This window comes from Monodon monoceros, unplaced genomic scaffold (genome assembly GCF_005190385.1).
Source record: "Monodon monoceros isolate NGI ecotype Baffin Bay Population unplaced genomic scaffold, NGI_Narwhal_1 Super_Scaffold_12, whole genome shotgun sequence".
Classification (NCBI taxonomy): Eukaryota; Metazoa; Chordata; class Mammalia; order Artiodactyla; family Monodontidae; genus Monodon; species Monodon monoceros.
In genome coordinates this window covers 162411415-162438187 of record NW_021703768.1, presented here as the reverse complement: position 1 = coordinate 162438187, position 26773 = coordinate 162411415, and the positions used below count along the sequence as shown (strand labels likewise).

At 48.0% G+C, this 26773-nt stretch overlaps 2 protein-coding genes across 2 annotated transcripts in view; both read left to right on the top strand.

Moving 5' to 3' along the window:
* COL5A3 (collagen type V alpha 3 chain) overlaps positions 1–3445 on the top strand; it is a 38770-nt gene extending 35325 nt beyond the window's left edge. The window contains exons 66-67 of the mRNA XM_029218673.1: positions 1577–1816; positions 1907–3445. Coding sequence (XP_029074506.1) covers positions 1577–1816; positions 1907–2053 — 387 coding nt within the window. The 3' untranslated portion in view covers positions 2054–3445. The remainder of the gene's footprint in view (positions 1–1576; positions 1817–1906) is intronic.
* Positions 3446–18017: 14572 nt separating this feature from the next.
* The window catches only part of OLFM2 (olfactomedin 2), a 62061-nt gene continuing 53305 nt past the window's right edge, over positions 18018–26773 (top strand). Inside the window, exon 1 of the mRNA XM_029217466.1 lies at positions 18018–18282. Coding sequence (XP_029073299.1) covers positions 18196–18282 — 87 coding nt within the window. The 5' untranslated portion in view covers positions 18018–18195. The remainder of the gene's footprint in view (positions 18283–26773) is intronic.

Sequence of the window (26773 nt, the reverse complement as noted above, 5' to 3'; positions counted from 1 at the left end):
TTGGGTTCATTTGGGATTTGTTTATGTAACATATATGTGTATGCTAAACATTGGCAACATAGCAGCAAAGAAAAGTTCCTAACTTCATGAAGTTGATACTCTACTGGGAATAGGACCAAGGAAGCAGACAGACAATAACCAAGGAAACAAAGCTATAATATAATGTCAGGGTGTATCTTGGTTTGGGTTCCCCTGAAAGAGACCCTGAGGCAAAGACTCAGTTGCAAGGGGTTTACCGGGGACGTGATTCCAGAAAACATCAATTGTGGAACATGAAAGGGCACAGGGAAGAGAAGGAAGCCAGGACGTGTTACCAAGCCAGTTATCTCAAGTTAATAATATATTTTATGTAACCCAATATACCCAAAATATTGTCATATCAATATAAAGATTATTGAGGCATTTTAAACTTTCCCCTTCTGAGTTCTTCAGAGTCTGGTGCATATTTTATATTTATAGCACATCGTGATTTGGACACTAACTTTCCTTGGAAGTACTTAGATTGCATAAAACCTGCAGTTGAAAAAGTAGATTCACATCCTCAAGTTGTTCCAAACCTCAGTTTTCTGATAAATGGATTGAAGCTCAGTTATTAGTTATAAATTAACGTTACAAGTTTTAAATTAAATAATTAAATAAAAAATTAAAATTTAAATGGATGGACCTAGAGATTAGCATACTAAGTGTAGTAGGTCAGACAGAGAAAGACAAGTATATGATATCACTTACATGTGGAATCTAAAAAAATGATACAAATGAACTTATTTACAAAACAGAAGTAGACTTACAGACATAGAAAACAAACTTACAGTTACCAAAGGGGAAAGGGGAGGGAGGGATAAATTAGGCGTTCGAGATTAACAGATACACACTACTATATATAAAATAGATGAACAATGAGGACCTACTGTATAGCACAGGGAACTATATATTCAATATCTTGTAATAACCTATAATGGAAAAGAATCTGAAAAATAATATATATATATGAGTATAGGTGTATATATATATATATATACACACACACATACACAAATAACTAAAACTTTTCACTGTAAATCTGAAAATAACACGACATCGTAAATCAACTATACTTCAATTTTTTTTTTTTTTTTGCGGTACGCGGGCCTCTCACTGTTGTGGCCTCTCCCGTTGCGGAGCACAGGCTCCGGACGCGCAGGCTCAGCGGCCATGGCTCACGGGCCCAGCCGCTCCGCGGCATGTGGGATCTTCCCTGACCGGGGCACGAACCCGTGTCCCCTGCGTCGGCAGGCGGACTCTCAAGCACTGCGCCACCAGGGAAGCCCTTATACTTCAATTTTTAAAAAATGAGTGCCAACAGAAAAAAATTAAAATTTAAATAAAGTTTTGAAAACTTTCTCAGTCTCACCGGCTGCATTTCAAAGGCTCAATAGCCACACGTGCCTAGGGGCTTGCAAGAGAATCATGGACGGCCGGATGGCTGGTGGGGCTGATAAAGATGAGGACGTGGCAGGGCGGGCAGGTCTGCGGTGGGTACCTCAGAAAGAGTAGAGGCGAATGGAGCACCCTCACCTCTTCTTTGTCCCATCTCCAGTTCTCCTACGTGGATGCTGATGGGGCCCCGGTGAGTGTGGTACAGTTGACCTTCCTGAAGTTGCTGAGTGCCACAGCCCGGCAGAGCTTCACATACTCCTGCCAGAACTCGGCCGCCTGGCTGGACGAAGCTGCGGGAGACCATGGCCGCTCTGTCAGTTTCCTTGGGACCAACGGGGAGGAGCTGTCCTTCAACCAGACGGCAGCAGCCACCATCACTGTCCCCTACGATGGCTGCAGGGTAAGGGAGGGGTGAGGGGCTGGCCAGAGCAGGGCGGGAGGCTGTGGCTACCCTCCCCCTGACTCAGCATCCGTGTCTTCCCACGGTCAGCTCCGGAAGGGACAGACGAAGACCCTCTTCCAGTTCAGCTCTTCCCGAGTGGGATTTCTGCCCTTATGGGACATGGCGTCCGCTGACTTTGGCCAGACGAACCAGAAGTTTGGGTTTGAACTGGGCCCCGTCTGCTTTAGCAGCTGAGAGCTTCATGGGTGGGAGGGAAAATGAGGGAGCCCCAGATGGGGCACATTTGGTGCTGAGGCTTTGAAGCCATCACATTTATCGTCTCCTGGGACTGTGGAGCCAGGGGAGAGTCTGCTCATCACCGTCAAACAGTATTCCTTCTCCATTCCGGGGGTCTGGAGGCTGGACTCCCCTGGCCCATGAGTCCCGTTTCCCTGCACTTCACCCCGGCTGGCATAACTGTAGTCTGGCTCTGTCTCCCCTTCATGCTCACCCGATGCTCAACTCCCTCCCCTGACCCCCATGCAATGAACTTCTAACTCAGAGCTGATGAATGCCCCCCATGCCTGCCTACCACCCCTCAGTCAGTGCTCTCAACACCCTTTGGTGCTACCTTCCGCATAGTTAAGCACTGGATGTCTCCTGATCCCAGGCTGGGACCTCTTCACTCATTCCTATTTTCAGGTGGGTTCACAGTGAACGGACTGAAGTCAGACGACAGAGGGAAGTGGGACTTCCCTGGGCTGAGCTGTGTGCTCCTTCTGCTGCCTCAACCCCGCTAGCTCTGAATACTGCTTCCCCCCATATCTCCCCAAATGCACCTTGCCATGCCAGATGGTTTGGGGGCCAAGATGGTGGGGGGTAAATCAGGATCCTAATGGTGCTGCCCTATTTATACCTGGGTCTGTATTAAAAGGGAAAACCCCCTCTGTTGTATATTTCATCTGCTTCTTCCTTAGGGAGGGCTGGGATATGATGAGAGAGATTCTAGCGTGATCCCCAAGTCCGCTCCCCCCCGCCCCAGGCCATAGGGCATAATCTCAAGTCTGAGAATAAACCAGCGAACTGTGTCCCTGTCTGCCTTTCATCTGACGCTGGCCATATCTCTCTTAGGGTCAGGCTCTTGTCTCACCCAAGGAATCTGCCACCACCTGTCTTAATAATTGAGTCTTTTGGTAGAGGTAGCTTTGGGGGTCGGGGAACCTAATTATAATGGGATTCACTGGAAGTGATGGGCCTGTTTATTAACTTAGGCCGCTAGAGGAAAAGTTGAAAAAATAGTCAGATCTCTAAGAGAGCAGATCTTAAATGTTCTCAGGACAAAAAAAAAAATGGTAAATATGTGACATGAGGGAGGTGTTAGCTAATGCTACGGTGGTAATCTTTTTGCCATATATAAGTGTATCAAATCAACATGTTATATACACTTTAAACATCTACAATGTTATACGTCTATTATATCTCAATAAAGCTGGGAAAAATTGTGAACCTATTAGGAAGACATTTAACTTTAAAAAAGAAAATAGACAGATCTCCATGTTGACCTTGATTGGCCTTGGAATCACTGCCTGAGCTGAGGGGATGTATCAAGAGGTGACATGGAATGTGGTTTTGGTTTGAGATAAAATGACTAGGGGTCAAAGGTTTGGGTGGCAGGTCAAGGGAGTGAGTTGGGGGTGAAGAGAATTGAATTATGAGTTGACCCTTGTGGTGAGTTGCAGGTTAGGGGTTAAGGGTAGGGTAAATTACATTGAAGTGGGTTGAAGATGAGTTGGAGGGTGGTTTGAAGTGTGTTGAATCAGTTTGGGGATCTGTTGAATTGGGGGTTGGAATGATGAGTGGATTGCATTAAGGGTTTGGAATTGGATATTGGGTTGAATTGAATTAGGGTTGATTTAAGAAGTAGAATGAACTGAGTAGAGGTAAGTAGGGGTTACTATGAATATGGGGTAGGGATTGCCAGTGTGGTAAGTTAAGATGTGATCAGTTAAGATGAGAGTTGGGTTTGGGGTGACTTGAATTTGGGGTTAGATGTTGGGTTGAAGGTTTTAAAAAACAGATTTATTGAGATATAATTCACATACCATATAATTCACCCATTTAAAGTGTATAATTAAATGGTTTTTAGGGTATTCACAGACTTGTGCAACCATAACCACAATCAATTTGGAACATTTTCATCACCTCAGAAAGAAATCCCATATCCGTGAGCAGTCACCCATCATCTCCTCCAAACCTCTCAGTGGTAGGAAACCACTAATCTTTCTGTCTCTGTGGATTTGCCTGTTCTCCACATTTCATATAAACGGAATCATACAATATGTGGTCCTTTATGTCTGGCTTCTTTCATTTAGCATAATAATGTCACAGTTCATGTTGCAGAATGCATCAGAACTTCATTCCTTGTTATTGTTGAATAATAATTTACTGCATTTTGTTTATCCATTCAGCACTTGATAGACATTGTTGAGTTAGGAGTGATGGAGGGCTGGTGTGAGTTAAGTTGGATCAGGTGGGATTGTGTGGGTAGAGGTAGCAGGTTGGAGTGAATTGCCTCCCTCAAACCCAGGGCTTGGGACTTCCCTGGTGGCGCAGTGGTTAAGAATCCACCTGACAACGCAGGGGACATGGGTTTGAGCCCTGGTCCTGGAAGATCCCACACGCCGTGGAGCAACTGAGCCCGTGTGCCACAACTCCTGAGCCTGCACTCTGGAGCCCGCGAGCCACAACTACTGAAGACCGCAAGCGACAACTACTGAAGCCCACATGCCTAGAGCCCGTGCTCCGCAACAAGAGAAGACACCGCAATGAAAAGCCCGTGCACCGCAACGAAGAATAACCCCTGCTCACCGCAACTAGAGAAAGCCCATGCCCAGCAACAAAGCCCCAATGTAGGCAAAAATAAATAAATAAATTTTTTTAAAAAAAACCCCAAACCAGAGCTTACTCTGCTATTCCTGCCAGCAGCCCTCTAAGGCCACCTGAATACTTGCTCTGGATTCCTTTATTCATTCCATAAATGTTACTAAGAGTGCTAACGCTATGAAGAGTATTGGTGCCCAGAGGTTAATCAATGAGTTCATCCCTTTACTCACTTATTCATTTGTTTAGCTCTATTGAGTGTGTACTAAGCACTAGGCATTGCTCCAGATGCTGGGGATAGAAGAAAGATGCCGTATCTGCCCCTCAGGATCTTACTTCTGAGGAAAACAGATTATACACAAATCTCTATGTAATGTGACTTCAGGTAGTATTAATTGTTGTGAAGGAAAATCAAACAAGTTACATGGACAGTGATGGAGTCGGGGGCTTATTTGAAATAGGTTGGTCAGAAGAGGCTTTGCTGAGGAGCTGGTGTTTTAGCAGAGACCTGAAGGATGTGAGGGAAGAACCAAGTGGAGTCTTTTTTTTTTTTTTTTGGCGGTACGCGGGCCTACTCACTGTTCTGGCCTCTCCCGTTGCGGAGCACAGGCTCCGGACGCGCAGGCTCAGCGGCCATGGCTCACGGGCCCAGCCGCTCCGCGGCATGTGGGATCCTCCCGGACCGGGGCACGAACCCGTGTCCCCTGCATCGGCAGGCGGACTCTCAACCACTGCGCCACCAGGGAAGCCCCAAATGGAGTCTTTTTTTTGGCCGAGTAGCTTGAGGGATCTCAGTTCACTGACCAGGGACTGAACCCAGGCCACAGCATACAGCAGTGAAAGCCCAGAATCCTAACCATTAGGCCACCAGGGAGCTCCCCATGTAGAGTCTTGAGGAAGTATCCGACACACAATGAAGAACCCAGAAACCCTCAAATACCAATGAGGGCTCTTGAGGGGGTGGTGTTTCTCCTGGTCATCTCTTCTCCAGATGTGTTGCTTTTGCTGATTTCTTCACCCTGGGTTGATGTCTATCAACCCAAATGTATACCTGAGCCTGCCTTCCTTTTAGTTCCTCTCTCAAACATCTTTAACTCAAGAATGCATATGGTGGGCTTCCCTGGTGGCGCAGTGGTTGAGAGTCCGCCTGCCGATGCAGGGGACACGGGTTCGTGCCCCGGCCCGGGAGGATCCCACATGCCGCGGAGCGGCTGGGCCTGTGAGCCATGGCCGCTGAGCCTGTGCGTCCAGAGCCTGTGCACCGCAACGGGAAAGGTCAGAACAGTGAGAGGCCCACATACCGCAAAAAAAAAAAAAAAAAAAAAAAAAAGTGTAATGAGGACTCTTTAATTACGTAAAAGCTCATTAAAGAATTAGAAATTCAGCCCTGCTAGATTAAAGGGTAATTGACAAAGGTGTAAGGAGGGAATTTTAGGCCTTGCACGCTCAGCTCTGTGTATTTACCCAGCATCATCACCGGCACCCTGGCGGCTGCTGGGAAATTCCCAGCTGATTTGCATATTCAGCAGCCATAATTAATCACACTGCTTGTGCTTCAGGAGCAATTACTCCAGAGCTGGGGGTGGGGCAGGGCGGCCAGCGTGGGGGCCCGGCTGCAGATTCAGGCCGGGTTGTAGGGGGTGGGTGGAGCAGGGGATGTTACACATACACACTCACAACATTGTCGGAGATACAAACAATGACATACGCAGACCAAGGGCTCATGGAATCGGACCCTCATCTTGTCACCTCCTTCCATCCCCCGCTGCAAGTCACTTCCTGGACCCACAAGCAGACTCAGGCAGACCCGCATCACACACTCCCCTACACCCTCAGCCAGATCCAGATACACTGACACACAAAGGCCACACAGAAAGTTGCACACACCCAGTTGTGTCTGGATATACACCTAGAGCTGCCCTGAAAAAACAACTGTGTTCACAAACCCACCCTCAGAGATGGAGCCACATCTGGAGGGAGATCCCCATTGTCACATATAGAACTACTGTATCCTGGGGCCTGGCACATGCTAGGCACACAGAGGAACACGCAGCCCCACACAGAGACATGCCACCAACACACAAGCCACAGATGTGGGCCCAGGTAAACTCCATCATGGGTGGTTCAGAGATAACCCTCCCTCTGCCCACACATTCATTCATTCATTCAATCAATCAACCAATCTTTGTTAAGCACCTACCATGTGCCAGGCACTATTCTAGGCTTCGGGTACCCAGCTGTGGACAAAACAAAGATCCCTGCCCTCGTGGAGTTAACACTAGAGGGGTTGACAGACAGTAAGCAAATACATATATGATATGTCAGGTGGTGCTATGAAGAAAAATAAGGCAGGGAGGAGGACTAGAGGGGTGTTCCTTGAGACAGAGTAGTCAAGGAAGGCTTCCTGGAGGAGGCATCCCTGAAGCGGTGGCTCATACAGAGAGAGAGGGAGGGAGCCATGTGACATCTCACACAGCCAGGCCCAGAGGCACTGACCCATGCAGAACCGCGCCGATCCACATCTGGCCATGCAAAGAGGTCCTGACCCCACAAGGGCAGACGTGTGGCCTCCTGTGCTGAGTGCCCCAGACACCAGAGCTTCCTTTCGAGAGGACGGGCCTGGACCCTGAAGGTGACAGTGAAGTACTGGGAAGACGGGTGGCTGAGCAGACGGAAGACCCAGATTGACACCAAGAGGTTGTCCTGTCTTTCCGTGATGCTAGTCTAATCTCCTTTATACATGCTTTTTCCCCCTTGGTAAATTTCTTATTTTATTTTATTTTTGTGGTGAAAAACTGAATAACATAAAATTTACCATCTACCATTTTTAAGTGTACAGTTCAGTAGTGTTAAGTATATTCACGTTGCTGGGCAACAGATCTCTACAACTTTTTCATCTTGCAAAACCGAAACTCTATACTCATTAAACAACTCTCCATGCCCTCCCACCTCAGCCCCTGGCACCCACCTTCTACTTTCTGTCTTTATGGATCTGACTCCTCTAGGGACCTCACATGAGTGGAATCATGCAGTATTTGTCTTTTTGTGACTGGCTTATTTCATTGAGCATCATATCCTCAAGGTTCACCCATGTTATAGCATGTATCAGAATTTCCTTCCTTTTTAAGGGTGAATGATATTCCATTGGATGGATGGACCACATTTTGTATATCCAGTCATCCACTGATGGACACTTGGGTTGCTTCCAGCTCTTGGCTACTGTGAATAATGCTACTATGAATATGAAAGTGCAAGTATCTCTTTGAGACCCTGCTTTTGATTCTTTTGGATCTATCTCCAAAAGTGGAATTGCTAGATTATTATTTCTTTCTTAGAAATTGTTTTCATCCAGGCACACAATATGTAAAATAAAATGCACTGATCTTAAGTGTTCTGTTGGAGGAGTTTTGACAATTGTCTACACACCCTAAACAAGATGTAGACTGTTTCTAGCACCCAGAAAATCCTGATGCCCTTTCCCATGCCCCCCCCACCCCGGAGACACACCTTCTTCTCGGATCCATTCCAAGTGTGGCAAAACTGATGAATGAAATATGGAAGGTTTATGGAGGTAGTGTTGTGTAGTGGTTAGAGCCAAACCACCTGGTCCAAGTTTCAGCTCCTTTGCCATATCAGATGTGACCTTCACCCCTCTGAACCTCAGTCTCCAGAGCTGTAAAGTGGGGTGAATAATAGCACCTACAGCGTCAGATTGTGTGAGGATTAAAGTAGTTAAAATAGATCACATACTTAGAACAATGTCTGCCATGTGGTAAGTGCTACAAAAGTGTTACATTTTAAGTGTTGCATATATAAAAATATGCATACATATGCAACACTTAAAATGCAACATACATATAAATATAGGGGGAGAGAGAGAGAGGGAGAGATAGAGAGAAACTTTATAATGAACACTCATGTGCCCACCACCCAACCTAAGAAATAAAGCATCATACCCACAATTGATGCCTCCTGTATACATTTCTGCCATTGCATTCCTCTCCTTTCCCCAGCAAGGGTAGATGAATGTGGAGAATTAAAAACATGGGTTTAGGGACTTCCCTGGAGGTCCAGTGGTTAAGACTCCGTGCTTACACTGCAGGGGTTGGGGGTTCGATCCCTGGTTGGGGAACTAAGATCCTGCATGCCGTGCAGCGCGGCCAAAAAAAAATACATAAAATAAAATTTAAACCATTTACCCATTTTTAAGTGTCCAGTTCAGTGACATGAAATACATCCACATTGTTGGGCAACCATTCCCACCATCCACCTCCAGAACTTTTTCATCTTCCCCAACTGAAACTCCATCCCCATGAAACCCTAACTCCCTATTTTTTCCTTTCCCTAGGTTGTGGTAATTTTTGACCTCAGTTTATTTCTCCATGTTTACTGCTTACAGGAAGCTGTATCCAGGGATGGTGCACAGCATGATTTTGCAAGTTTCTAAACTATCTTGCACTGGTACAATATTGGGCATGTATTTTTGTGACTTGCTTTGTTAGTTCAGCCAGAGATTTTTTCATCTTCTCCATGTAGGCACAAGTATTTCTAGTCTTGTCTTTTTAATTGCTTTGAAAATGCTCACCTCAGCAGAGTTAGCTGTTCTCCTACTCATACTCTCCTACTCATTTTAGGTACTTCCCATTTTGTTCCTCTTCAAACATCTGGGCATGTGTTGCACATGGTAAGTATCTCTAGGGTGTATGAGTATATAAGAAATTAGGAAATTCTGGGTTAGGGAGAAGGTACATTTTCATCTATCCTGAGTATGATATTCATGCTGGTTGCCCAAACCTCACTATGTACCTTTCAGATCACCACTCTCCCGAGACTCCCTTTTAGCCCTAAGACAAAGTCCAAGTTCTTCTACCTGCGGTTCTGGCCTCACTTGCCACCATACCTCATCAGGAAACCTAGCCTCCTGCACCTTGTGGCCTCAGGGCCTTTGCACCTGCTCTTCTTTCTGCCCACCACGCCCTGCCAGCTCTTACTCATCCCTCGGATTGCAACTCTGTTGTCACTCCCTGATGCTGACCCCTCAGGCTAGATCTGGGCCCCCTAGTCACACTCAGTGAACCCTGCTCATCTGTGCAGGCACCCTACTCCTAACTCTCAATTACTTGAAAACGGGGCTTCCCTAAAGCCAGTGCAGGCTGGGCCTGGATTGAGTGCCCAGTCTCTGCTTGTGGATAGATGGAGGAGTCTGTGCATCTGCCTTGGGGCTGGGGTGGCAGCTGCACAGAGACCTGGGTTCCACTCCCAGTTCTACCACTTGCTAGCTGTGTGACCTCAGGCAATGGCTTAACCCCTTTGAGCCCCTCACTTTCCTCTCCTGTGAAACCCTTCCCAGGGCTGTTGCAGGGGTTGAAATGAGCCCCAGCCAGGTCTGGCTCAGGGTAGACCGCTTTTGTTAGGAGCTGCTGTGGTTCTGAGCCAAGTTCCGGCCCCATAACCTTGGATTAGGGCTTCTCTCCTTCCTGGCTTGGCAGGGCTGGGAAGTGATCCTAGGTCTCCTTGTCCCGCCAGCTCATTTCTCAATTCCCAGGCCTTTAATGGGAACCATATGCACTGGACGCCTGCCTGCCCCCCCGCCCCCCCCCCCCCCCCCCCCCCCCCCCCCCCTCCCCCAGAGAGGCCTCCTGAGTCATCTGGTCCCCCTCCCCCTGCCCCTCCCCTGCTTCTCACAACCTCATTCCCACACTGCTCCAGCCTGGGGTTTGCGTGTTGTGGGTGTCTGTGTTGTGTCATGGGTCCCTGAGGGTGTGTGTGAACTGTCTGCCTGTACTTTGTGACTGTGTCTGAACTCTGGGTCTGTGGGTGGGTTTTATACAAACGGTGTGCCTCTTTTTTTTTTTGGTTTGTTTGGTTTTTTTTTTTGTGTGTGTGGTACGCAGGCCTCTCACCGTTGTGGCCTCTCCTGTTGTGGAGCACAGGCTCCGGACGCGCAGGCTCAGCGGCCATGGCTCACGGGCCCAGCTGCTCCGCGGCATGCGGGATCCTCCCGGACCGGGGCACGAACCCGTGTCCCCTTCATCAGCAGGCAGACTCTCAACCACTGCGCCACCAGGGAAGCTCCCCCGGTGTGCCTCTTTTTTGTGTCTGTGTGTTGTGCTTAAACTACCTGCCCTGTTTTGTGTGATTGTCTTGTGAGTTTGTGCATGTTACTGTATGAACGATATGTCTGTTTCATGAATCTCCACATACATGAATCTGTGTGTGTGAGCTGTGCGTCTGAACCATGGGGTTTGGGTGTTTTTTGTGTCGGGGGTCTGTGTGTTGGATCAAATGTATTTGTGAGTGCTGGTTCTTGGGTAACGGTGGTTGGTTCACCTCTGACGTTATTCCACCATTTGATGGGTGTGTGTGGGGGTTTCTGTGGGCTCTTCCGACTGGAACGTGTATCTGGCTGTGTGTTGCATGTGGTTGTATGTGCTGGTTCTGGGTGACACTGCTCCGTCTGAGCATGGCATTGTGCCTGGACCATTTATCAGGGTGCAGTGTCCCTGGGTGACTCTAAGTCCATGTTGTGTGTTTACGTGTCAGTTCACTTGAGGCCAGGCCTGTGCAACTGGGGGACAAATTCTCATTTTCACATGGTCAGTGTGTGTGTGTGTGTGTGTGTGCGTGTGTGTGTGTGTGTGTGTGATGCCTGGAGGGGAGGGAGTTCCTTTGGTGGCTGCAGCTCCATGGTGAGAAATGCCCAAGAGAAGGAAAGAATGGGGCTGAACAGTGGGGCCAGTCTGTGGGGGAACCCCCAGGCTCAAGGGCTGAACTTAGGAGCCTCTCCTAGAACATGGAAGGAGAGCTGGGCTCCATTCTGAGTGAACAAACTGGAAGAGCAGAATTGGGAGCCCTGGACCTGGAGGGCGCCTGGAATGATCGCCATGGAGATGCATGTGCAAGCGAGGGAGGGGAAGAAGTGATGCTCAGCTCATCTGGGATGGACCAGGTCTTCTGGATGCCACGTGAACATACCCCCTGCCATGTGAACAGATATCCCCTGCAACCACAGCATAAAAAGCCTCGTGTCTGGAATCCGACACGAACAAAATTATGGTCTTAGCTCTGCTGCACACCCCCTCTGTGACCTTGCTCAAGTGTCTTAATCTCTTTGAGCCTCAATTCCTCCATCTGAAAAGTGGGACTGAGGTAGATGATGTCGGTGTCCTGCCTGTATCCCCCTTGCCCTCATGGGTTCCTGTGCACACTTGAGCCTCAGGGCTTTCTCAACTCATATTCTGGCCAAACCAGAAATGCTGAGGAGCTGATGCCCCTGGGAGCAGGCCTCCCACAGTGACACGTGGGACTTGGAGAATAAATACCTGCCTCCCTCACCCTCTGGTGGGACAACTATGAAGGGCAGCATCTACGCTCTCTCCAAGGGGTCTCCAGGAGGACTGACCCTCGGTTGTCTGTGTGGATTTGATAGGAAAGGAAAGATGCAGAACAAATAACCCAGTAGAATGCTACAGAGGTCAATAGGTTGGCTTTGAGTCAGACAGAACTGGGTTTGAACCCAATGTCTGCTGTTTGTAGCTGGGTGGCCTTGGTCAAGTTAGCTAACCTCTCTGAGCCTCAGACTTTTCATTCTTAAATTGGGGATAATAATTCCTACCTCATAGGGTTGTTGTAAGAATTCAAGGAAATAGGGACTTCCCTGGTGGGCCAGTGGCTAAACCTCCATGCTCTCAGTGCAAGGGGCCCAGGTTCAATCCCTGGTCAGGGAAGTAGATCCCACATGCTGCAACTAAGAGTTCACATGCCGCAACTAAAGATCCTGCACGCGACAACGAATATCCCACACGCGGCAACGAAGGTCCTGCATGCTGCAACAAAGATCCCGTGTGCCACAACTAAAAAAAAAAAAAAAAAAGAAGAATTAAAGGAAATAACGCATGGAGAGGACTTCACCTGGTGTTGAGTCCTTAGTGGGAGCTCAATGAGTGGGGCTAGTTGTTATTAGAGAGATGTAGGGAATTCCCTGGTGGTCCAGTGGTTAGGACTCTGCACTTCCATGGCAGGGGGCATCGGTTTGATGCTTGGTTCGGGAACTAAGATCCTGCAAGCCACGTAGTACAGCCAAAAAAAAAAAAAAGTGTGTGTGTGGGTGTGTGTGTGTGAGAGAGAGAGAGAGAGATGCAGCCCTGAGTAGGTAGTCGCACATAGCCTGGGGTATTAGGACTTCATGAATGACAAGGTTTTCTCCAAACAGGTAAGGGGAATGAATATTCCAAGAACATATCAATCAGGGTTTAGCTATAGGAAATAAGGACCGAAATCAGGGAATCTGGTGCTTACAAACCTGTTGGAAGGCAGAAGGATGGGGCTCTAGGCTAAGCCTATTGGATGACTTACTACAGAACATGACTTCTGAATTGACCCTTCCAGGAGCTTCTGCCTCTGATATTCACATAGGAAGGTGGGGAATAACACACTGGGAACCACTGACTTCAAGAATATATCACCATAACAAGAATGAATATATGTATATGTGTAACTGAATCACTTTGCTGTACACCTGAAATTAACACAACATTGTAAATCAACTATATGCCAATAAAATAAAAAAATACATCACCATAATGCATAAGCAAAATCCGGTCCAGCCATACAATGGAATATTATTCAGCTATAAAAAGGAATAAATTTCTGATACATACCATACCATGAGGTTTTTTTTTTCTTTTTTTTTTTGCGGTATGTGGGCCTCTCACGTTGCGGAGCACAGGCTCCAGACGCACAGGCTCAGCGGCCATGGCTCACGGGCCCAGCCGCTCCGCGGCATGTGGGATCTTCCCGGACCGGGGCACGAACCCGCGTCCCCTGCATCGGCAGGCAGACTCTCAACCACTGTGCCACCAGGGAAGCCCATACCATAAGGTTTTGACAAACCTCAAAAACATTATGCTAAGTGAAAGAAGCCAGACACAAAAGGACAAATATTGTGTGACTCCACTTATATGAAATATCTTAGATAGGCAAATTCATTGAGACAGAAAGTAGATTAGAGGTTCCAGGGGTTGGGGATGGGAAAAATGAGGAGTTATTGTTTAATGGTTACAGAGTTTTGGGGAGATGAAAAAGTTCTGAAAACAGATAGTGTTGATGGTTTCACAACACTGAAGAGGTAATTAATACCACTGAATTGTGCCCTTAAAAGTGGTTTAGGGAGTTCCCTGGTGGTCCAGTGGTTAGGACTTTGTGCTTTCACTGCTGAGGGCCTGGGTTTGATAACTGGCTTGGGGAACTAAGATCCCACAAGCCACGCAGTGTGGAAGAAAGAAGGAAAGAAAGAAAGAAAGAAAGAAAGAAAGAAAGAAAGAAAGAAAGAAAGAAAGAAAGAAAGGAAGGAAGGAAGGAAGGAAGGAAGGAAGGAAGAAAGAAAGAAAAAGAAAGAAAGAAAGAGGAAGGAAGGAAGGAAGATGGAACTTCCCTGGTTGCACAGTGATTAAGACTCTGAGCTCCCAATGCAGGGGGCCCGGGTTTGATCCTTTGTCAGGGAACTAGATCCCAAATGCATGCTGCAACTAAGAGTTCACATGCTACAAATAAAGAGTTGGCGAGCTGCAACTAAGGAGCCCGCCTTCTGCAACTAAGACCCAGCACAACCAAATAAATAAATAAATAAAATATTTTTTAAAAAGAAAGAAAGATAGTTTAAATGGCAAATTTTATGATACTTATATTTTACTACAACTTAAAAAATTAATAATGTAATATACCAAAAGCCATTGAAGTATACACTAAAGGGTGAATTGTATGGTACGTGAATTATATCTTGATAAGACTGTTTTTTTTTAAAAAAAATACATCTCCATGGTTGCAGTTTAGAGATTTGGAAGCTACCCTCATTGTCACTTGCAACTGCCTCTCAACAAAAGCTAGTGACACTGGTGACTGAAGACAGTAACATCTCTGCAGGAAAACCCACATCTTTCTAGATGACCTCCATCCACTTCCCCCACCCACATCTCAATCTTCCAATTGATAGAATCTCATTGCCATACAGAAATCTAGCTGCAAGGGAGTCTGGAAAACATAGTTTTTAGCTTTGCAGCCTCTGTAGTGTAGGAACGCACACCTGGAGGCTGGGGTGGTGCTGAGAGTCAATTCATTGTCTTTTGGTTTTGCTTACACAGGAGTTTTTCCCTCTTTCAATGGTAAAAGTTCCATATCTCCCCCCACCACACACACTTTGTTCCCTTGTTCTCCATCCAATATAGATTGAATGAGGCTAACTCCACTTTCTGGGTCCAGAGGGGTGAACTATGAGCCAGGTCTGGTCAAGCCACATAATCAATTCCTCTGAAACCATGATTGGCTCAGGGATGGGCACATGACTTGGGATGGACCAATGAGAGACATTATTTTGCAAGCTCTCTTTTTGCTGAAGTTGCTGAGCTTGGAAGATGTAAGCTCCTGGGAATTATCTTTAACACCTCCTGGCTAAAAGGGATCCCTTGTAGAGAACAGTAGAGATGATAAATGGAGAGAGACAGAATTCTGATGATATAACAGAACCCCTGGATCCAGCCATGCCTGAATTCCATTACCTCTGGATTTTTCTTTCAGTTATGTGAGCTAATAGGTATTCTTTTTTTGTTTAAGACAGTTCAAGTTGCCTTTCTGCTACTTGCTATCAAAGGAGCCCTGAATAATATATGGAGGGGTCAGCAAGAGCAAATGTATGGGTAGACATGAATGGCCTAGATTCATTTACTCATTAAATTCTTCTTGATCATCTTCTCCATGTCAGGCCCTGTGCAGAGTATGGGAAAACAAAGGCCTGGACTGTTTCGTCCTCTGGCTGGACACATAGAGGGGTCACAGGTGAGTAAAGCCAATGGCTGCCCAAGCATCGATTAAGAAAACCCAACGGCCAGCTGGCGAGAGGTGGCAGGGATCCACTGCCCTTCTCCCCTGCCTCTGCACGTTGTAGAGAGCAGACTGTGCAGTACCAGACCCCAAGCCACCTGGTCCGTCAGTTTGGTTGTACAAGGTCCTTGAGAAGCTGATCTCTCTTCAATGACGGTGCACAAGGCAGACATCATGCTCATCGTAGCACTGACCATGGTGCTGATCTTGAAGCTGACGACTGTACAACCGGGACACTGAGTATGACCCTGACCACACTGCAACACGATAATAATTCTGACCATAGCCTGGCCAGGTCACTGTCCAAAGCTAGGTCAGAACACTGACCACAGCATGACCAGGACAGTGATTGTGACTGTGAGCCACACACAGCCGGGAAGCTGACCACCACACTGACCACAGCACAGTCAAGAATGACCAGTGGAGACCACAGTACTGACCACAATGCTGAGCACAGTAGAACCGGGATGCTGAGGGCAGTGCAGATCACGGTTTAACAGAACATCGACTACAGCATGATCAGGCCACTGGCAGTGCCACTGACCACAGCTGTGGTTATGTCTACAGCACTGAGTGTATTGGCCAGGGTCTAATCAGAAAAACAAAGCTCATACCAGATAGTTCAATAGCAAGAATTTAATATGGGGATTTAGTTACAGAGGAGTTAATTAAGCTTTAAGAGCAAATAGGGGGCAGTGAATCTACTCTAGAAGAGCAAGCCACCACCTTCCAAGGTCTGAAGCAGCAAAGGGAGGAGGTGTTTACCAGAGTTACCGCCACCTGGCAGGAGATGAATGAACCATGGTGGGGACCCTCAAAGGGGCTGAGACCACAGAGGCTGAGACAACAGCCACGGCCAGAGACACCCAAACTGGAGAGAGAGGGAGAAATACCCTGGCTTCTTTTTTCTCCGGTCCTCCAATCTCTCTCCAGGCTTCCCATTGCCTGAGCCCAGCCTGGGAAATGTAGTTTGTAGGGATCAAGGGAACCTGGGAAATGTAGTTTTCAGGGGCCATCTCTCCTGAAACAGAGCAGGGGAAGGGTGAGGAATGGACCTAAGGGCCTATTGACCCATGTCAACCACACAACACAGGCCATAGCTTGACCATACAATGACCTCCTCCGTGACCAATCCCAAGGAGGACATTGTCCGTGGTTCTGAAACACAGCACTAACAAGGACAAGGAAAGGGACAGGGACAAGCAGGGCCCTCCTCCACCCGAGTTGACCACAGCCCACTCTTCGTCAAGAGCTCGTGGGTTCCAACAACCAATACCCCTCTCCTATCCCATGCCTAATGCAGGCTTGGCCTGAGGAGTCAGCAAAAGATCATCTCCCATCTGGGAAAAAGAGGGAGAGGGATGATGAGATGCTTTTCCTGGCTCAGATTCTGTTTTGTGTCCCACATCCCATGGCCAGTGTCCTCAACCCCACGTTTCACTGTAGTAATGCCCTCTGGGGATTGGGCGCTGGCTAGGTGCTCTATTCACTCATAAGTCACAGAAGTCCCCAACACCTCAAGAGGAAACAGGTCTCCTAAGAGAAGGAAAGCTCTTTGCCTGGGGTCACATGGCCAAGAAGTGACAGAACCAGGGTCGAGCCCAGGTCTTATTGGATAACAAGCTCTTTCTCCTTGCTTTGACAAAACCATAACTTATCTACAGGGCACACAGTAGGGTAAGAAAAATGCCAGGCTTCCCCACTCCCAATATTTTATGGCTGATTTCTCTATAACCTGACTTGCTTGCTACCTCACCCAAAAAACCATAGAGGAACTTCGGTGAGGGAAGATGTCTGGGGAGACCGATGAGGGGGGACAGGCAGAGAAAGTCCGGAGGGTGGACGACGACGCCCTTCGTATGCAAACAGCTTCGTGTGGAGGTGGCCTTAATATTTTGATTCTCTCAGGATCTGGTCTCTTGTCTCGGGCCATTGCAATGGGAAACAGAGACTGTCCCAGGTGTGATGGGGGAAGGAAGATGCCCACCAGCTGGCCATCCCCTTTGGCCTCGTCTAGAGATCTCCCGCCCCCTGTATCTGTCTCTCACTTTCTGTCTCCATCTCCGCCCCCGTCCCTGCAGTGATCCGTCCCTCGAAGCCCAATTTCACAGACTCTGCCTCAGTTTCTCTGTTGACTCCTGAGCTTTTTAAAGAGGAGTCCTCTCAATTTCTCTTCTTTGCTACCAGGCCTTCCTCCTACGCCCCCTGCCCCTTGATCCCTCTCCCAACCCCATTTATAACGTGGGAAATGTCCAGGGAGGGTGAAATTGACTACCACGTGAAGGAACCCCCTCACCGTCCCCATCTCCATGAGCCACCCCCAGATTGGCCTTGGGGCTCTGGGTCGCAATCCCAGCTACCCTCTCGGGTGCCGGCTTTTCCCCCCCGCTTCGCCGACCCCAGACCCCGCTCCGTCGGCGCCCTAAGACGAGCTGGGGGCGGGGCGGGGGGCGGAGCCCGCAACAAAGACTCGGAGCGAGCGAGGGGCGGGGGTGGGGCGGAATCCCAGCCGCCCGCGAGGCCGGGGAGGCGACGGCATAGGGTCGCCCGGCCCGGCGGGCGGGGTAGCGCCTGGTGGCGGTCCCCGTGCCGAGGCGTCGCTAGGGCGGGCGGGGGACGGGACGCCGGGCCGGGAGCACGTCATGTGGCCGCTCACGGTCCCGCCGCCGCCGCCGCCGCCGCTGCCGCTGCCGCTGCTGCTGCTGCTGTGTTCAGGCCTCGCCGGACAGGTAGGGGCCCGGCAGGCAGGTGCGGGCGCAGAGGGCTCCAGAAGGGGCGGGGGCTCAGGGGGCCCCGCAGAAACGGGACTGGGGGCTCCATGAGCCCCCCGCGGCTGCGAGGGAGGGGGCGTCGCAGCGAGGGAGGGGCTGGGACGTCCACCCTGGCTTTGGGAATGGGAAGGGGAGCTTCAGATCCAGCCTCAGAGCTGGGATGGTTTGGGAGACAACCTGATCCCAGCTTTGGGGTTCTTAACCTCTCGGTGACCCGGAGCCCACACCCGCCATCTCGCTCGAGCTAAGTGGGGTTGTGGGGGGACTTCAGGGGGCCTTGTGTGTTGCTTATCCTTCACTTCCCCCATCATGGTAGGAGGTGCCTGGCTTTTATAGCCCCCCACTCCTTGCCCGCACCCCCAAGGTGGGCAAGGGGGCGGTACTCACGTGTGAGTGACTGACGGGGACGTGTGTGAAGTGCTGGAGGGTGCTGGGTAAACGTGTGTGCCTATGTCTCACAGCTGGGTGTGACTGAGAGTTTGCGTGTGTGGCTGTGCAGGTGTGCCCAACCGTGCATGACTTGGGGCATGATTGGGGGAGGGTGTTTGTACCTGAGGCAGAGTCTGTATGTGACAGTGGGAGGCTGTGACTTGGAGGGCCGATGTGGAAGGCTTGTGAGCCTGAGACCGGGAGTTGTGTATCTGTGTGTGACCGGCTGTGTAACAGCAAGTGAGGACTGTATTAATCCCAGCGGTATGTGGGCAGCTGTGGCTGTGTATAAAGGACGGTGTGTGTCAGTGTCCCCATGACCCTGGCCCATCTGCCCGGGTGTTGTACAAAATGTGGGTGACCAGGTGTGTGGCTATGTGGGAGCTTTGGGTAACCATGTGTCATTCTGTGCCTAAGTCACTCTAAAAGCAGGTGTGCGGGGCAAGGGCTGTGTGTGCGAACGTGTACATCCGTGTGTGTGTGTTGGTGCCTTGCACACTACATGCTTTCACAGGAGCACGTCTCCCTCTCCATGGTACCTCATCTCTTGGGCAAGAGATGGGGGCTTTTCAAAATGCGGGGGGGGGGTGGTCCCAGCTTTCTAATGCTATTGGGAAACCTCCTTCCTCCTCCATCTTGGGGGTGGGAGCCCCCTAAGTTCTCCAAAATAATAAAATAATTATAATAACAGCTAACACTTATTAAGTGCTTATTATATGCTGGGCACTGTTTCAAGCACACCGAATGAACTAAGACATTTAATCCTCTGAGAAGCTTACCTTCATTTTATAGATGGTGGGGGCTGAGGCACAGAAAAGTTAGGTCACTTGCTTAAGCTCAGACAGCTTGGGAGTGGCAGAACTAGGATTGAACCAAGGCAGTCTGGCTCCTTAGCCCACACATTTACCCTCTTGTTAAATAATCCACTCCATGGGTGTGAACAGTGCCTGTGTAAACACTCGGAGGGCTTCTAGGTAGAAGCTCAGAGGAAAAACAGTCCTGGCACCTTCTCTTTCCTGGCCAAGAGAAGAATCAGAACCTTGTACCCACCCTGAGGGGGGCTATTGGGAGGGATGGAGATCAGATTCTAGATAGAAAGATTTCCAGGCTACAAGGAGACCTCGTGAGGTTCCCTCCCTCACTCCTCTGTTTCCCTATCTCAGGACCCACATACTGGCTGGGATGGGAAGTGTGCTCAGAGCCAAGCATCAGGCCACACATACTGTGTGCTCAACTGATATGTGAGCCCCAAAGAAGTAAAGAGAGTCAGCTGAGCGAGAGAGACGAGAGACCGAAAGAGGTATACAATTGAGAGAATGGTGCATAAAAATGCACCAGGAGTGAAGTTGAATTGGGTCTCCAAGGAGGATCCTTGGAGCCACCACCTGGGGATTTTCCTCCACCCCTGCTGGCCCCTAGGAAACTCTAGATTTCCTGTTTGTTCGCCAAGATTGCCTAAGGGTGTGGGAGAGTGCAGTGAGAGGTGATGTTGGGTGACCCCAGAGGAGGGTGGGAGATGCTTGGGGGCAGGGCTAACATGAAGATGCATGAGACCCATACCAGGCTCTTTAGGGGGTGGGACTAAACTGGGTTCAGTGGAGGTGGGGCTAAATGGCCGGTGGGGCGGAGCTAAGCTGGGGTAATCAGTTAGGGTGAGGCTGGTAGGGTCCTGCCACCAACTACAGTGCCTCCAGGCGGCCATGGGCACTACAGTGTTGTGTGCCCCAGCTTGCCCACCCAGCCTGGTGCCCCAGGGAAGGAAGAGGTCTGGAGAATGGATGCTCTGTCCCATCTCCGTCCCCTCCATCACTTCCCAGAACCCCCTCCTCGGTCCTTGATGGGCCCTGGTCTCCACCAGGGGTTCTTTCTAGAAATCATTCATTTGTCCATTCAATCAACAGATATGACGAAGCACTGGAGATATAGCCATGAGCCAAGTCATCAAATCCCTGCCCCCCTGGAGCTGACCTTGTTGCAGGAGAGACAGACAAGAATCGAATAAATATATAATACAATGTCAACAGCTAAATCAATATATAATACAATGCAAGTGGCATGAAGAATAATAAACAGGGCAAAGGGGATTAAAGTGTGATGGTGGTGCAGTGGGGGGCTATTTTAGCAGGTGTGGTAGAGGCGGTGTCTCTAAGAAGGTGGTATTTGAGGCGACACTTGAAGGAAGTGAGAGAAGGATGCCTTCTGTATTCAGGAGAAGAGAATTCAAAGCAGAAATAGCAAGTGCAAAGGCCCTGAAAGTGGGAACAAGCATGGTATGTTTGGGGAGCACCAGAGAGGCTGGTGTGGCTGGATAGGTGTGAGTGAAAGGGGAGTTGGGGGGAGATGAGGCCAGGGAAGCCAGGAGGGACCGACCAAGTGGGAACTTGTGGGCCGTGGACAGCAGTTTGGATTTGACCCTGAGAACAGGGGAGTAGGACCTGTCAGAGGAGTTGTCCATCCCTCCAGGGACTGGAGCTACCAGAGAGCTTGACAGGTCCAAGGCTTACCATCTTACCTGTGGGAAACATGCTCCCTTCCTGACCACTGGGAAGTCCTCCTTAAGATCTAGCTACAGGGCTTCCCTGGTGGCACAGTGGTTGAGAATCCGCCTGCCAATGCATGGGACACAGGTTCGAGCCCTGGTCCAGGAAGATCCCACATGCCGCGGAGCAACTAAGCCTGTGCGCCACATCTACTGAGCCTGCGCTCTGCAGCCCGTGAGCCACAACTACTGAGCTTGCGCACCACAACTACGTGCCTAGCACCCGTGCTCCGCAACAAGAGAAGCCACCGCAATGAGAAGCCCGTGCACTGCAACGAAGCCCCGCTCGCCACAACTAGAGAAAGCCCACGCTTAGCAACGAAGACCCAACGCAACCAAAAATAAATAAATAAAATAAATACATTTACAAAAAAAAAAAAAAGATCTAGCTACATCTTTGGTACTATCTGGGTTTGGGGTCACCTCTTTCGTGGATGGGACAAGAGGAGTAGCTCAGTTTACAATGCATGCCTCAGGACCTTTGCACTTGCCATTTCCTCTGCCTGGGACACTGATCCCCCAGGTAACTACTCAACTTCCTCCCTCTCTTTCTGCTTAAATGTCACCTCCTCTGAGAGGCCATCAAAAATAACCTCCCACTGCCACTTTCTGAGCTCTTACTCTGTGTTATTTTTCTTCATAGGCTTTGTCACTACATTTCCAGGATTTGTTTCTTCACCTATTGTCTGTCTTCCCTTAGAGGGGCAGCTCATCAGGGTCCAGTGGTCTCTGTTGTATCATTAATGCCTACAGCAGAGCCTGGCACATAGTAGGTTCTCAACAAATATCTGTTGAATGAATGGATGAATCCCCCTCCTCCTCCCACAGAATCTCTTTCTTTCTCAAACAGTGGAACTCTTGTGTCAAGGGAGGGTCGGGGGAACAACTCTCCCCTTGGGCTATCCCATACCCATTTCAAGTCAACCACAGCTCCTGGATCAGAGGCATCAGGAAAACCCATCTTCTTCATCTGTGCCTAAAATTCCACCATTGCAGGGCACCACTATTTGGGGTTAAGATGCTGTTTCCCCCAGGGCGTCTTTAGAAAATGTAAATGTCCCAGGTAGATGGGAGTAAAAGGAAATCTTGAGGACTCCCAGATAATAAGTGAACTGGACATTTTCTTCCTAAGGAATGGTGGTGTTGATGCTGAGCCGAAGATGAAGGAGCTGGGGCGACACCTAGTGGTAGAATGAGGTTTGTTCAGAGACTGTGTACGTCCCTGTGACTCTGGGGAAGACGTGTGGGCAGATGCCCCTGGGTATGTGTGTCAGCCAGGGTCCTGATCAGGGTGTGAAGCAAACGGGGCACTTGCCTTGGGTGCAAGATTGAAAGGAGTGCCAAAAGACTCAGAGACCAAGATAAATACTATTTTAATGCAACATTTTAAGAAACTCAAAATTAATGCAAAAAATCCATGATGAACAAAATATCAAAATTTAAATAAAGGCAGGATCCACCTCTGCTCTTGCATGACTCACTTCGCTGTAACTCTGGCCCTATAGGAGTGTGTCTGTAGTGTCCATGGGGGTGTGTGTGTGTATGTTTAGGGACAGTGTACTTGGCATTGGCCAAACTGGACACAGTGCCATAATCATGTTTGTGGGTGTGTGGGCAGTGACTGTGTGTCCATACAGGTTGACCATGTGGGCGTGTGTGGATTTCTCATAATCCCAGCAGTTGGTGTTGGCAATGACTCTGTGTCCCCAGAATTCAGTGTCAGTGCCTGGGAGGCTGTAACTTGCTCTTTTCATTTATTCATGCATTCACGTATTCATTTAGAAAGCATCCATTGTGAGCCTTCTGTGTTTTGAGCCTTATACTGGACACCAAGGCTGGGTGGCTGCTTGAGCTCTCAAGGACTGGGATGGAAGATTTAACTTCTCTAAAGTTGAGCCTGGCTGTGCTGGGGAGAAGGGAGTTGTGACAAGGGCAGGAGATTTTGTTCCCATTTTTCAGGAACTCTTGTCCAAGAACATTGACGTATCTTCACTCCCAGAGCGGAAGCCTGGTCTGTCTCACAACCTCATCCATCCAGAGCTCAGCCACAAATCAAGGAGAAACCAGAGGGACAGAGAGGAGTCAGAATAGGTTCCATGAAGTCTGTGTGCAGAAACTGACTTGTGTTGCTTCTGGGAAACCCAGGAGGGTCTCAGTGCCTGTTAGCATCTAAGCCCTGCTTAACAGATGAGAAGACAGGGTGTCGCAGCGTGAGAAGAAAGAAACCAAGAGGCAAAGTCGGTTGAAGCGATTGAGTGAAATGGTAGATAGCTTCTTACCTTTTAGGTGCTGAGGGGATCCTGGTTGTTCCCAAGAAAAGTACACGGGGAACACATGATGAGCCAGATTCTTTCTAGTCCTAATTTCTCTAGTAATTCCTATGTGAATGACACCGAGCGAGGTACTGGGGAAGTGGAGGGGTGCGACACAGCCCACTGTGGAATCGTTCTCAGGGCCAAGTAAGGGTGTGTGTGTGTGTGTGTGTGTGTGTGTGTTTAAATAAAAGCGTTTTTTAAATTGTGTCAAAATACACAGAATATAAACTTTACCATCTTAAACATTTTTAAGTGTACAATTCAGTAGCATTAAGTACATTTGCACTGTGGTGCAAGCATCACCACCATCCATCTCCAGAGCTCTTTTCATCTTGCGAAACTGAAATTCTACCCACTAAACAACAACTCCCCATCCTCTACCCCCAGCCCCTGGCAATCTTCATTCTACTTTCTGTCTCTGAATTTGACTCCTCTAGGGACCTCACATGGGTGGAATCATGCAGTGTTTGTCTTTTTGGCTTATTTCACTGAGGATAATGTCCTCTAGGTTCATCCATGTTGTAGCAGGTGTCAGAATTTCCTTCCTTTTTAAGGCTGAATACTGTTTCATTGTATGGTTGGAACACATTTTGTTTATCCATTTATCCTTCAATAGACATATAGGCTGCTTCCACCTTTGGCTATTGTGAATAATGCTGCTATGAGCATGAGTGTGCTAATATCTCTTCAAGACCTTGCTTCTAACTCTTGGGTGTATACCCAGAGGTGGGTCTTCTGGATTGTATGATAATAATGTATTTAACTTCCTGAGGAATATGCATACCATTTTCCATAGTGGCTGGACCGTTTTCCGCTCCCACCGAAAGTGCACAAGGATTCCATTTTCTCCACATCCTCACTAACACTTGTTAGTATTTGACTTTTTGATCCTAGCTCATCCTAAGGGGTGTAAGGTGGTTCTTCATTGTGGCTTTGATTTGCATTTTATTAAGAGTTAGCGATGCTGAGCATCTTTTCATGTGTTTATTGGCCATTTGTATATCTTCTTTGGAGAAATGTCTAGTCAAATCCTTTGTTCCTTTTCAAAACTGGGATGTTTGCTTTTTTGTTGTTTAAATAGAAGGTTTTAAAGCCAGGAATGAGACATGGTTGGATTTGTGTGAGGGACAGATCCTTTGACTGAAACTAGAGTAGGGACAGTAAAGGTGCGAAGACAGAATTATTTCAGGAGCTAACAAGACCTGAGGCAAGTTGGTGACAGCCAGAGGCATAGTAGGACTGATATTTGGGGGAGGACAGGGGGAATGTACCTCTCATTGTCTGGTGTCCAAGGTCCTCAGCCAGGACTACTGTCTCCTTTGGAATCTCCTCTTGGAATTCTGAAGCAGGCAGGAAAGCAGAGATGGCAAGAGAGAGAATTCCAGGGAGAATTCAACACCATTTCCAAACATTTGCTGTAACCAAGCAAAAAACGAAAAGCAGGCATAGGCTAGAAGATTAACACCATTTGTGTTCCAAGGGATGCAAAGCTGTGTACGTGCAGACGTAAATTCATGCCTTTCCTCTGTGTGAATGAAATACCGTGGAGACCAAGAAGGCAGAGTTGGGTGACAGCGACCACTTGGCTTCTTACAAAGGACAGTGAGTTTTGCTTGGTTTATGTTTTCTAGCTTTTCTACTGGAACTTCTAGCATTTTTACCTGCTGCACATCAAACAGAAATGACCCTTATGTTTTATACTTGATACCTTAATTCATATTTTTGAGTAAACTTCCTTCTTGACATAAAGCATATCTACAAAGAAGTATGCAAATCATAAAGGTGCAGCTTGATAAATTGTCTTGAAGTGACATAAGGTACTAGATCAAGAAACAGAACTTTGCAAGAATCCAGAAACCCCCTCATCCTCCTCCTAGTTGCCACCTGCCCCCTCAAGAGTAACAGCTAAGCTAATGTCTCTCACTATGCACTGGTTTGACCTGCTTTGTAACTTAATGAAGTCATTAAGCATGTAGTTTTTGGTGCCCAGCTTTTTTGCTCCACATAATGTTTGTAAGATTCCTCCGTATTATTGTTTTGTGATTGATTCTTTGTTTTTGTTGCTTTATGGTGTTCCGTTGTGTGGATATATCGCATGTGGTATATCCATTCTACCGTTTCTTGGCATTTGGGCTGGTGAAGTTTGTGGCTGAGACAAAATGTGCTGAAATAAACACTCTGACACGTGTCTTTAGTGAATGCTTGTTCACACTTCTGTTTGGTATATATGTACAGTAGATTCTCTATTCGCAGTAATTATGTTCTAGAAAGAATTAGTGAATACTGAATTAGTGAATACTGAATCATTGTGGGGTTAGATTCTTGCAAGCTTCTGGTCATGACATTTTTGTCGACCAAACAATATGCAACCTCCTTTTATGAATGTTTCTGTTTAAAAACACCTTATTTCCTATACATTGTTGATTCATTGGCAACAAACTCACTGCCAAAGGCACTATAACTCATGCTTGAGTGAAGCTTATTGACAAGTTGTATTTTCTCTGGAAGACACGTTACAGCTTTCTTGCGTGCGCCTAGAGCACTAGACAGAACCTAGCGCTGTGCATGGGGCCACTTAAAATAGCAAGATCACCAATAAAAAGCACGAGAATGAGAAAATTTTGGCACTAAGTAGGCTGTGAAAAAGACACTTGATTACAGTTATGAGAGCTAAAACAAGAAAGCCAGAGCATGGCTGTGGTGGATCTCCATTGGGAACCTGTGTGTCAGTGACTCAATTTTTTGCTACCCTGTGAATGTCCATGAATCCACAAAAGCCCCGTGAGGATTGATTTGGGGGTTACAAATAAATTGTAGTGGGTAGGCGAGTTTGACAATATGGAACCCACAAATAGTGAGACTCAAGTGTATATACCGAGGAGTAGAATTGCTGAGTCATAGGGGAGGAACATATTGAACTTTAGGAGATAACTGCTGAGCAGTCTTCGAAAGTTCCAAAGACTCTTCAAAGAGTTTACCAATTTACTCTCTCACTAGTAGTGTCTGGGCATTCGAGTTGCTCTACATCATCACCAACACTTGGTGTTGTCTTTCTGTTTCACTTTAGACATTCTGATGGGTGTTTAGTGGTATCACATTTTGTATTTAATTTACATTTCCTGATGACTAATAATATTTAAATACCTTTTCACATGCTTATTGACCA